At 40.9% G+C, this 12,884-nt stretch overlaps 1 protein-coding gene and 1 long non-coding RNA gene across 6 annotated transcripts in view; one reads left to right on the plus strand and one right to left on the minus strand.

The window, feature by feature from the left end:
- The window catches only part of LOC138743621 (uncharacterized), a 109,095-nt gene extending 108,316 nt beyond the window's left edge, over positions 1-779 (minus strand). For both annotated transcript variants that reach the window (XR_011344960.1, XR_011344961.1), the window contains exon 1: positions 694-779. This is a non-coding gene — a long non-coding RNA (uncharacterized lncRNA). The remainder of the gene's footprint in view (positions 1-693) is intronic.
- Positions 780-1,245: 466 nt separating this feature from the next.
- LOC138743618 (sialic acid-binding Ig-like lectin 16) overlaps positions 1,246-12,884 on the plus strand; it is a 107,220-nt gene continuing 95,581 nt past the window's right edge. For 3 of the 4 annotated variants that reach the window (XM_069899139.1, XM_069899143.1, XM_069899144.1), the window contains exons 1-2: positions 1,246-1,336; positions 1,761-1,851. In XM_069899139.1, the coding sequence (XP_069755240.1) occupies positions 1,800-1,851 (52 nt within the window). In that variant the 5' untranslated portion in view covers positions 1,246-1,336; positions 1,761-1,799. The remainder of the gene's footprint in view (positions 1,337-1,760; positions 1,852-12,884) is intronic. The other variant, XM_069899140.1, reaches the window with a different exon arrangement.

Here is a 12,884-nt window from a genome sequence, read left to right on the forward strand (position 1 = left end):
GCCATCCACAAATTGGAGGAACAACCCCTTGCATTCCATCTCGGTAGTCTTCAGTCAGAGAGCGTCAATATCGACCTCTAATTTCCCTTAACTCCCTCCCCCATTCTCTCTCTTTCCCAACCCCTCTTTTTCCACCTCCTCCCCCTTCCCTTCCTTCTCCTATCAGAGAGCTACCTTCTTAGCCCTCTGCTCTCTCCCCCATTATTTCTCAGCTTCTACATTCTCCTCTGTAATCACCTATTACCACTTCTCTGTTCGCCTGTGCTCCTCCTTTCCCCTCCTCCCTCCTCTCCTCTCCTCTCTTCCTCCCCGTTACCCCTCCCCACCTTTCTATTCAGGCACCTATTTGTTTTCTTCAGACTCCTGTTGAAGCGTTTAGGCCCAAAACATTGATTTCCTTTTACTTTCTGTTAATGCTGCATGGCCGTCTGAACTTTTCCAACACTTCCCCAACATCAGCAAATTTTCTAGTTTAACTCTCGAGGGCATTGAAAAAAGTTTGAAACTCAGAAAAACTCCAGCCCCCGGAGGACTGCGCCCTGAACGATTCAGCTCGCATGGACAGTTTTTTTTTGTCCAAGCTGTGAATTTTACAATTCTGTAAGAAGTTATGAGTTTGACACACGATCATTTCCACAAAGTCTGACGGTGCTGACACTGAAGACTTCTATTTGCAAGAGATGGACAGCATACCTGTGTTGGTCACTCACACAGACCCAGACTTGAATTGGAGGGTGGCATGGTCGTCTTTTTGAAGAAGAAAGGGGATGAGTCACCAGCCGGCCAGTGAGAGCAGTAAATGTCATGTTATTTACATAATGACAAATATGTACGATTGTGGTTTCACTCCAGAGTTAAAACAATATATCAAAATGAAGAACTGGACACTTAAATAATCTGAGTGCAAATAAAGATTAAGTTGCATTAAACCTTGGTTTAAAGTTTTTTTGTGTGGTTGCAAAGTTAATAGTACCTGTATGGATGCTGCCTCACTCGCTGAGTTCTTCCAGCACTTTGTTTATGTATCTTTCAGTATGTTTCCTTTGAAAGCCCTTCATTCATTCCACAAATTGAATTCACACTATTATTGCTGATTATGGTGGAATCCCTTTTCCATGTGTAAGCAGCAATTTTTGAATATTCATTACCTTTTTTGCTCAATGAACTACTTCCCCTTTTGAGGATGTAGGAGTTGCTAATAAGTGAAAAATATTATTGTGCTTGTTAGATGTTGCCATTTCCAATCCTACCACACTTGTGAGTTGAAGTAGAACGTAGTGTGTTCGCAGTTTTCTCAAGGGAATATTGTGCCAATAAAAGCTGTAAAGGAAAGAAGGTAAGAAACTCTACTTTCAAATCATTCAAAAATTCCAATAATGGTGTACTTGCATGAAAGGATTTTGCAATCTCAAGACCACAGAGTGATTACCTTATGAGCAGGATTTTTTTCAGCTACTGTTGATGAATCAGAGCTGGAAACTACTGATCAGAAAGCTTTAGAAAAAAGATCTGTATTAAAAGTAAGTTAATGACCTGCTAAGCTGTAGGAACCGAAAAGGGAAAAAGGTGCTATTTTTCCTCCACAGGAATTTGTTTTGCCCCATAATGCGTTAGCTGCAGGATTCAAGTTCAATAGCAACTTGCAAAACATGTTAGATGCCATTTTAAAGGGGAAAATATTTGCAGGCTGTGTCGATGTAGGAGATTGCATAATTCTCTGAAAGCTCCTGACCGATTGTGATCTGTTATGTATCTCTCAGAAGCTGTGTGCAAGATCCGTCAATGCTAATATTGAAACAATGAGCATATCGCAATGCATCCTGGCATTAGTAACCATGTGTCTCGTCCAGTGTAAGTATCCAATCTCACCAATTGCTATCTCTAAGTTTTAAATAGATTTTTTTCCTTTCAGCAAAAGTTAAATTTTGTCTTCTTCATGTGTTAGTTAGCCCCTTCACCATCTGGATACCCAAATAAAACCAAATATTTCCCACAACCCATAGAGTGGCACGGTTAGTGTAGTGGTTACCGCAACACTGTTACAGCTCTGGCGACCACAGTTTGAATCCAGCGAAGTCTGTAAGGAGTTTGTACATTTTCCCCATGTCTGCGTCAGATTTCCCCTGGGGCTCCTGTTTTCTCTCACTGTTGATTAATTGGGTGTAAATTGAGCAGCATGGGCTAGTGATTGTGGGCCAGAAGGGCTTGCTACTGTACTGTATGTTTAAATTCAATAAAATGTATAACACCAGTTGCGTGGCATATCATCCTGTATTTCCCAGAAGCCAGCCACATTAATTTCTATTGACTGTCCAGGTCATCAAGTATTGTCAGGTTGAGGCCACATGCAAACTGAAGGAACAGGACCTTGGTATCCACATCAACCTCCGATTTCCAGAAATCTCTCCCTTGTTTTCACTAAAACCCCTTCCTTGCTTTCCCTATCTCTCTGGCACCACTCCACCTTCTTTCTTTTACTTCCTCCTCCCCCACCCTCTCTACCTGCCCATCATCCATCCCTTCCTTGCTTCCGCTCCCTCCCCTCCCCTCCCTTCCTCCAATCAGAGTACATCTTCCTCAGCTCTCTGCCTCTTCCTTCTCTCACCACCCAACTTCTTATGCTTTCGCCCATTTTACCTGCCGCTGCATTGAACGACCACCTGCCAACCTGTGCTCCTCAACCCTATGTCCAACCCTTTTATTCAAGCATATGCCCATTTCTTATTATTCCCGATGGAGAGTTTCTCCCTGAAGAGTCAACTATATTTTGCTTTCAGGGATGCTGCCTGACCTGCTGTGTTTCTCCAACATTCTATGTACCTTTTGGGTATCTGCAGTCATTCATTTTTCCCAGACATTGGCTGTTGGGATCGCTGGTGAAGAAGGGCAATGTTGTTCCCCAGGGTTTATGCCGTGCAAGGCTAACAACTATTAATGCACAAACTAGAAGTGATAAACCAACGCAGGATATGCTGGTTCCATTCAGACTCCATTCCTTCATCTCTCGTACTATTATGAACCCATATATTTGCATTCTCAACTGCAGCAGGTACTTAATTTAATATTTTTAGTCATACAGCACAGTAACACAGCCTTTTGGCCCACAAACTCAGTTACACCATAATTAACCTACAACCCCCAGTACATTTTTTGGAGGGTGAGAGGAAAGCGGAACCCCTGGGGAAAACCCTCGTAGACACGGGGAGAACATATAAAGTCCTGACGGATAGTGTGGGATTCAAACCCCATTTGCTGGTGCTGTAACAGAGTTGCGCTAACTGCTACGCTAATCATACCACCTGTTAGACCTCATAGCTAACAGAATCAAGATCAAGATAAAGATTCAAGATCAAGATTCCTTTTATTGTCATGTGATAACATAAAATGTAATATACATGAAATTTCCTTTTGTCTGCCAAACAAAGAGCCGCTATTAGCATTGCCTGGCACCTCTAACAGTAGGAAAAAAAGAAGCAAAAAAGAATCCCTTCAGAAACACCAAGTGTCCATGGATTCACTTCCAGTGCTCTCACAGCCTCTGCATCCACTCAGATTCTTGTCCGATCCATTAGTAACCCGAACTCCAGATCCAAACCTCCATACAATCGTGAAACTTTCAGTGTCTAAGGCCCTTTGGGAGCCATTTTTGAGTCCTGGTTCTGATACTTGGTCCCTATGAGTCAGTCTCCAGCAGCCCTCAGGCTGCATGGGTCCTTTGACAGCAAGTTGCTAACAGTTTACAGCATGTGTGGGTTCTTCAGCCACTGAGCCCCTCGCGAGGCGGCTGGCATGGTCACCTTCCCGGTAGGGTAATCTCTTATGCTTCTACTTCTCAACAAAGGGTGTTCTCCAATTTTTTGCTGCCATGCGCTGCTCCGTGGCTCCCACAGAGTCTGCAATCCCTCGTAGTCTGCTGCCCAGCACAGGCATTGCCATTTTAGGCACAGCAACAGGATTGTTGCAGGATTTTAAGATAAAGCACATCGGCTCCATTATCAGGCTGTTTAAAGTCTGTGCAGAGCTGTTGGGCATTAGGACGAGGCGGTAGGACCATGCGGAACAGTGCCACTCTCCTAGGTCCACCCCAACAGCAGCGCTCCCATTGCGACAGCCCCGGCAGCACCATGATTTAAAAAAATAGGAATATGTTCCTTATACTTGCTTTAATTTCCCAATAAAGTGAATGCTGGTTACATTTTTTTTAAAGTATCTGGGCAAGCAATGTAATGCTAATGCATATACGTCTATGGATGTAATGGGATTAGCACAGATGGGTGGTTGGTGTTCAGCGTGGAGATGGTGGCCAAAGAGCTTGTTTCAATGCTCTGTGACTCCACCACTGTAATTAACAACATCATCAAAATTTTGCCCAGAGGTTTAAAGATTCTTTTACCTTATCATGTTCTTTTTTATTTTTGAAAATTTTATTTATTGATCATAATAAATCATACAATAAATATATGAATAAATACAAAGTATTTTACCCCATATAAACCCCACCCCCCAACCCTAACCCACCCACCCCTCCCAACTTCCCTCTAAACTACCCCAAAGGAAAGAGAGAATAGAATAGAAGAGGAGATCAAATAATATAACAGCCTCCAATTATTGCCATGGTTTGGGGCAACACAATCAAATTGTGGGAAAAGAAACTACTACAAATTTAACCTCATGTATTTCATATACGAGCTCCAGGTTTCAATCAAGAAGGAATAATTATTACATAAATAAAATGTTATCTTTTCCAATGGAATACAAGATTACATTTCCAAATGCCATTGTTGAATATTCAAATCGTTCTCGTTTATCCAAGTAATTGCCAAACATTTTTTAGCCACAGCTAAGGCCAATCTCAAAAAACCAGTTTGAAATTTATCTAATTTTAATCTCAAACTTAATTTATTAATATAACCCAGTAAAAATACCATAGGATCAAGTGAAATTTTAAATTTAAATATAGCTTCTAAAAGTTCCTTAATTCTATTCCAAAAACGTTTCACCATCTCTCATGACCAAGTAGAATGGAAAAAAGAACCAACTTATTTATGGCACCTAAAACATAAATTAGAAGAAATAAACTTATATTTCCTTAATTTCTCTGGGGTCAAGTGCAACTGATGAAGAAAATTATAATCATGTTCTTTTTATTGATTTTCTTCTAGTCTCATTTTCTTCCCTCCTTGAATCTATTTTGCCCTCTTTATTTCTCGAGCTATGCTTAGTTTGACAATAGTTTGCTCTGTTTGTTTATCCATTCCCATCTCGTTCATTAAGGTCCTCATGTCCCAAATCAGCCCGGCTTTCCCCAATTTATAAGGCAGCCTTTTTTCTTTGTAGCTGAAGGGTGCAGAGAAATGGTCCAATGGTGCAAAAAATATTCAGTGCCACATGAGTTAAATTATATAAGGAGATGCAAGAATGTACAAGAGTGCAGCGAAACAGGGAGAGTGGACGCAGCTATGACAAGTAGAGTTCAGTGAGAGAAAGTACAAGTTAAATAATCCATAAATAGGAAAGGGTAAATCGGAATATTTACTTAATTATGGAATGGCAAGAAAAAATTGCCACAAATCTATAAGGGCCTGATTTATATCTAAAAGCAATTAAAAGGGCTCTCTGCTGTTAACCCTGCATCTCCATGGAACAGGTAGATAGAAGTGCAGAAATGATGCTTGGGGTGTGCGATTCCTTAGACAGATTTCCACTGAAACTTTGCAATTTTGGATGGTGAACCATTGGAAGAATACTTTGACCTTTGGAGGGGAGCATGTGCTGAGTGACTTTCATGGTTGAAAATGTTCAAATTCAGGATGTCAAGCTGTAGGTATTTCCTTGAGGGAAAGCAAGGCAGATAATAAGGTGACTCAACTGGATGAATATGAAGAGACTATTTATTTCTGATGGAGCAAGCCAAAACGAAAGACTCAGTCTCGGTCTCCCTTTTAATACCATCCATGTGGGAGGGCAACCAGCTCAGGTTGAGGCCATCTCTGCCTAGCATTCAAAGCAGAACGTGCCCTTTCTGTTGATGAAAATGTATGCACAACAATTAAACAAAGATCCACTCTGTTATTAAGTCCATATGCATTATCAGCCAATGTCAGACTATTCATGTTTTCCCAATGTATTTTTTTTTACTGTAATACACTATTCTCTGGAACGCGTCAGAGAGTGCACTGAAAATATCCTAGCACCTTAAGTTCTTTTTAAATACAAATACACTCCGCGTTACGAAAGTAGAGCGTTCCCTATGAAACCTTTTATGAGCTGAAATGGCGTAAAGCGAAAACCTATTCACTACTATTAAAGGCTATTTTTGTAAAAGCAACCACATTCAAATTTATTTCGGATAGAGAACACAGGTTTCTTTGTTAAAGCAAATATGTGCAATGTGAGTATTCGTAAACGGAGCATACCTGTATACCGAAATAAGTGCTCACCTGCAAAGACCACTGTCAATGGAAGGATCTTTCTCTGACTTGCGCAGAGCGAATGAAATTAATTTGTCAGTTTTCAGGAGTTTAGATGTGGGCATCCTATTATTATGGGTGAATATGCACATAACCATACTTCTTTTGATGAATCGTGGGTGGCTTAGGCTCTGCATGGTCTCACCTTGGACTGCGGATCTATTGATTCTATGCTGGTTGACTTAAAGGTAAAGTCTGTAAACTGATCCAAAAAGGGCTTCATGCCAATTAGAATATGAAGCTTTAACTCTCACCAGCAGAACGATGGTTAAGTAAATTAACTGTTAATGTTTAAACTCCAATTCTGAAAGATCAGTAGATCAAAGACTTGTACATTTCAATAATACCCTTGCATTTAATTGTGAATTTTTTGGTAGATATTTTAGGTACTTTAATCTGAAAATTGCATGGAGTACATTAGCTCCAATTTTTCATGCAGCAATTGATCTGAAAATCTCATACATAAAAGGGTAGCGTCAGCTTCTAGCTGAAAGTGCAAAGCCAGTCTTCAAGGAAGGGACTAAAGAGGCTTTGGCTGGACCATTCCTCAGCCTGTCCTATTGGTCAGTGTTTGTTCCACATCAGTCTGAACCTTTCCTACCTGTGTATGTGTGAAAATGTCCGTTAAACATTGTAATTGTCCTCATTTCTACTACTTCCTCTATCACAGTGGTTCTCAACCTTTTTCTTTCCATTCACATACCACTTTAAGTATTCCCTTTGTCATAGGTGCTCTGTGATTAGTAAGGGATTGCTTAAGGTGGTCGGTGGGTGGGAAGAAAAAGTTTGAAAACCACTGTTTTAATCGTACCTAATTGACTCTTTATGTGCATGGTTTCATAACTCCAAAGGAAATGGGCCCATGACAATTTTTCTCAAGCAAATTATTTCAGAAACAATTGGGTCTAGAGCAGTGATTCTCAACCTTCACTTCCCACTCACATGCCAACTTAAGCAATCCCTTACTAATCACAGAGCACAGAGCATAGGGTTTAGTGGAAAGTGAGTGGAAAGAAAAAGGTTGAGAACCACTGCACAGCTCAATCCATAAACTCACCACTCTCTGTGTGGAAAAACTTGCCCCTCACATTCTTTTTAAATCTTTCCTCTTGCACATGAAATCAATTCCCTCTAGTTTTATACACTGCTGCCCTACCAAAAAGGCTGTGACCATTCACCTTATCCATGCTCCTTGTGAATTTACAAACCTCTGTGAGCTCAGCCCTCCAAGGAAAAAGTCCCATCCTACCCAATCTCTCTTTGTGACTCACACCCTCCAGTCCTCCATTCCATTCTTGTGAATCTTTTCTCTACCCACTCTGGGTTAATAAATTCCCTCCAAACATGACAAAAACAAAATACAATGCAAGAACTATAGTCTCACCAGTACCTTGTACAGCTTTAACCTGCACTCAGGACTCCGACTAATGAGAATATGCATACCATCTGCCTTCTTCACCACTTATGTCGTCAGTTTCAAGAAACTTGGTACTTATACCCCTTGTCTCTGTTCAGCAACACTCGCTGGGGGTCCTGCCATTCACTCGCTGTGTCTTGGCCTGGTTTAACTTCCTGAAATGTACCATTTCACACTTGTCCAAGTTAAATGCCATCTGCCATTTCCTTTCGCAGTGGACCCTGACAACCTGTCCAACATAGCACCAGTTCTGGCCACATTTGCAAACTGGATGATCATGCCACCTATATTCATATCTTTTATAATAGATGACAAACAAAAGGTGACCCAGCATTGTCTCCGATGGTACACCACTGGTGACAGGTCTCTGATCTGATAAACAAACCCTCTACTACCACCCTCGGACTCCTTTCACCAAGCCAAGATTGTTTCCATTTGGCCAGCTTTCCCTGTATCCCATGTGATCTGACTTGCCTGACCAGTCTACCTTGTGAAAGGGCTTCCTATAGTCTACGTAGACAATGTTTATAACCCTGTTGTCATCAATCCACTTCAAACCACAATCAAATTTGTGAGACATGATTTCCGATGCAAAAAGTCATGCTGGCTCTCTCTACCTTGACCTTGCCTGTCCATTACAGGTAGATCATCCATCTCTCAGGATGCCTTTCAGTAACTTTCCTATTATTGATGTTCACTCGTTGGAATGTAATTCCCTGGTTTGTCTTTGTAGACCTTGATATGAATATGTTTATTGTCATACGCAACGTACAGTAATTCTTACTTGCCGCAGCTGAACAGGTACTTCTCAATAAACTACATTATTATACCTTAAGTAAAATATGAAAGAATACAGACACAGTGAATTGAATTTAAAACACAAGCTGGAGAAGCTCAGCAGGTCAGATAAACCAATGGTTCAGGCTTGAGTTATTAAATGACCTTAAATTCAATTGAAGAACAAGAAAATAAATTCTTTAAAAGAAAGGCACCCCATTAGGTGATGTCAAGTCTCCCATGGCCAATAATTAAACACTGCACTGCAATAGGGGCCCATTGTTATACAATCATTTCATTTTGCATCAAAAAAAAATCAAACGGTTGAACGAACTCAGCAGGTTAAGCAGTATCCGTGGAAGGAAAGGGACGTTTCATGTTTCAGGACAAGACCCTGGAGCAGATCCAAGATGTAGAGGTAAGACAGACAGTAGAAAGGGGGAGGATGAGGGATGAGACAGGGATTGGTATGATTTGGTAACACAGTTTCAAATATATACATAATTATTTTATTAATTAATAAAATAATGGAAGTGATGAGGGAATTTTTTCCATGTTGGAAGATGAGAACTAGAGCATGTAGCCTTACGATTCAGAGTACATTTAAGACAGAGATGAGGAGGAACTACTTTTCCCAGAGAGTACAAAATCTGTGGAAATCTCTGCCCAAGAAGCAGTAGATATACAGGAAGCAGTAAATATATAAATAAAATATTTAAGCCATGTTTGCATAGTAGGAGAATTGAGGGTTGTGGGGGGAAGCAGCATCTGGACCATCAAGCTCTAATTTCTTTTGCTCATGTCTTTAATATATCCATATTTATGTTAGACATTAAACAGCTCAGAAAGTGCACAACAAAGTGACGGTGGACCCTTGTTAACCCATTGCCACACGTGTTTTTTTCTGCTTCCACTCCTGTCTGTGTTTAAATTATTTACACTAGTGTTTCCCAGTCACATGTATCAAGGATGAAATGAGCCGACTTTAATTGGCCTTGGAAGTCCAGCTCTTAAACACTATTAACACCAACCACTACTGAAAGATAATGTGCAGTTTGTCAACCGCTCTGGATAAGTATGTCAACAGAGGATCATCCTTCCATTGAAAGGTAAAAAGTGGTGATATTCAGTGAACATAAAATAATACAGCATACGAACAGGCCCTATGATCCACGTCTAAGCTGAACATGAGCCCAAATTAAAGTAAAACTGCTGCTTGCACATGATTCATATCCCTCTGTTTCCCTCCCATATCTATGTGTCTGTCCAGAAACCTCTTAAACATCTGGTTCCACCACGACTTCAAGCAGACCATACCAGACATCTATCACCCTGTGTCTTGCCCAGCACCACAACTTTAAACCCCTCCTCACCCCTCATCTGTCCCCAGGTATATGACATTTTCCACCCTGGGGAAAAAGAAATCCTGACTGTATACATTATCAATACCTCTGATAATTTCATAAGCTCTATCAGGTCATCTCCACAATCTCCATCTGTTCCTTAACATCACAGGGCTGTGTTCTTAGCACCCTGCTCTACTCTACACCTACGACTGTGTGGCTCGGTATGACAATAACACCATCTACAAATGTGCTGACGATACCACTGTAGTAGGTTGTATAAAGAAAGGTGATGGGTCAGCATGCAGGAGAGAGATTGAAACCCTTGGGTGAATGATACACCAACAACAACCCAGCACTCAATGTCACCAAAATGGGTGGCAAGGTTGGCGTAGCGGTTAGCACAATGCCTTTACTGTGCCAGCAATCAGGACTGGAATTAGAATCTGGCACTGTCAATAAGGAGTTTGTATGGTCTCCCCGTGTCTGCATGGGATTTCTCCAGGGGCTCCGGCTTTCTCCCACCATTCAAAACATACCAGGGTTGAAGGTTAATTGGGTATAAATTGAGTGTTACAGACTCATGGACTGAAATGGTCTCTTACCATGCTGTATGTCTAAATTTACATTAAAATTTATAAATTTAAATTTAAAACTAAGGAGCTGATTGTTGACTTCAGAAAGGGAAGGCCAAAGGTATCCAAACCAGTGTTCACTGGGGGATCAGAGGAAGAGAGAGTGAGCAAATTTAAGTTGTTGGGAGTCACTGTCTCAAAAGATTTCCTAGACCTAACACACTAAAGGCATCATGAAGAAAACACATCAATACCTTTACTTCCTCAGGGGTTTGCGGACGTTTGGTATGACACCAGGAACCCTGGAAAATTTCTAAAGACATGTGGTGGAAAATGTACCGACTGGCTGCTTCACAGTCTAGTATGTGGACACCAATACCTCTGAGCGTAAGGCCTCCAAAAGGTTGTGGACACAGTCCAGGACATCACAGGCAAAACCCTACCCGCTATCGAGAACTTCAGGGAATGCTGCCATCAAGGATCCACACCACCCAGCACACGCTCTCTTCTCACTGCTGCCATCAGGAGAGGTATAGGCACCACAAGACTCACACCACCAGGTTCAGGAACAGCTGCTCTCCCTCCACCATCAGACTCCTCAACAACAAACTCAATCAAAGACTCATTTAAAGACTCATACTTATGCATGTTATTGATTTTTTAAATTCTCTCTGTATTTCCCAGTCAGCCTGTTTACATTCATTGTCTGTTTACTGTTCTTTATTTGTTTACATGTATACACTGTGTATATTTTTTGCACTACCAATAAGTGGTAAATCTGCCTTGCCCATAGATAAAAGAATCTCAGGGTTGGATGTGATGTCATATATGTACTCTGACAATAAATATGGAATCAGGTCTCCCCTCATTCTCCAAAGTTCGAGAGAAAACAACCCAAGTTTGTCCAAACTCTCCTTCTACCTCATGCATTACCTCATCAAAATTGTCAAGGGTCATGGAAAACCGTAAGATCGATAAAACATTAGAAAGCAACAAAAACCATTAAGCAAGTGAAAAAGAAAGATAAATTATGAAAAAAAAATTTTCCACAAGATATAAAAACAGACAGTAGAAGTTTTTATAATTATATAAATCAGAAAAAGAGGTTAAAGTGAACGTAGGCCCTTTGGAAGTTAATCACCAAGGGCTTAAATGACCATTTTGTGCGGGTCTTCATTGTGGAGGACATGTCCAATGTGTCAAAGAGTAGTGTTAAAGATGAAATGGGAGGTGAAGATCTTGATACAATTGCTATCCCTTGAGAGATCACGCTGAGCAAACTAGTGGGTCTGAAGGAAAAAAATTCCCCTTGTCTTGATGGAATGCACCCCATGTTGAAACAAATGACAGAATATATTTTAGATGTGCTGGTGGTGATTTACAAAGAAAAATCTCCGGACTCTGGGGAAATCTCAATGGATTTGAAGACAGTAAATATCATACCTCTGTTTAAAAAAGGATGTAGGCAGAAGGCAGGTAATTGCAGGCCAGTTTAGCTTAACTTTTGTGGTCAGGAAAATGCATGAAGCTTTCATTAATGAAGAAAAAGTGAGAGATATTTGCAAACACAGCATAGTAGATTCATGAAGAGCAGATCATGTTTTGCAAAATTACCAAAGATCTTTGCAGATAGAGGGGAATAGGTGAGTGTTGTGTACATGGATTTTCAGAAGTCATTTAATAAGGTGCCACATAAAAGACATCCATAAAATAGGGATGCATGGATTTGGGGATGTATTACCATGGATAGAGGATTGGTTACCCGAATGAAAGTAGAGGGTTGGTATAAATGTTTCTCTGGTTGGCAATAAGAGGTGTGTGGAGTTCCACAGGGGTTGGCGCAGGGCCCAGAGCTGATCTCTATATACATTAACAATTTGTCAAATCAAGTCAAGTTTATTGTCATCTGATTGCATAAGTACAACCCAATGAAAGTGTTTTCCAGTCCGCAGACACACAACTAGACATAACACATAGACAAATAGTACATATGCAGGACAAGTATCCATATCAACAATAAATAAATATTGTTTTGTGAATATGAGTCTCACATGGTGAGTGGGAGCAGGTCCTTTGGTCGTTCAGCAATCTCACTGCCTGTGGGAAGAAACTGTTCCTTAGACTGGTGGTGCTGACGCTGATACTCTTGCATCTCCTTCCCTGGGGAGGAGATGAAGGATACTGTTAGCAGGGTGGAAGGAGTCTTCAATGACTTTGCGTGCCCTCTTCAGACAATGATCCCAGTAGATCCCATTGATGGCGGGGGTAGGGGTGGGGTTGGTACCAAGGGAGACTCCAGTGA

The sequence above is a fragment of the Narcine bancroftii genome, chromosome 9 (genome assembly GCF_036971445.1).
Source record: "Narcine bancroftii isolate sNarBan1 chromosome 9, sNarBan1.hap1, whole genome shotgun sequence".
Taxonomy (NCBI): domain Eukaryota; kingdom Metazoa; phylum Chordata; class Chondrichthyes; order Torpediniformes; family Narcinidae; genus Narcine; species Narcine bancroftii.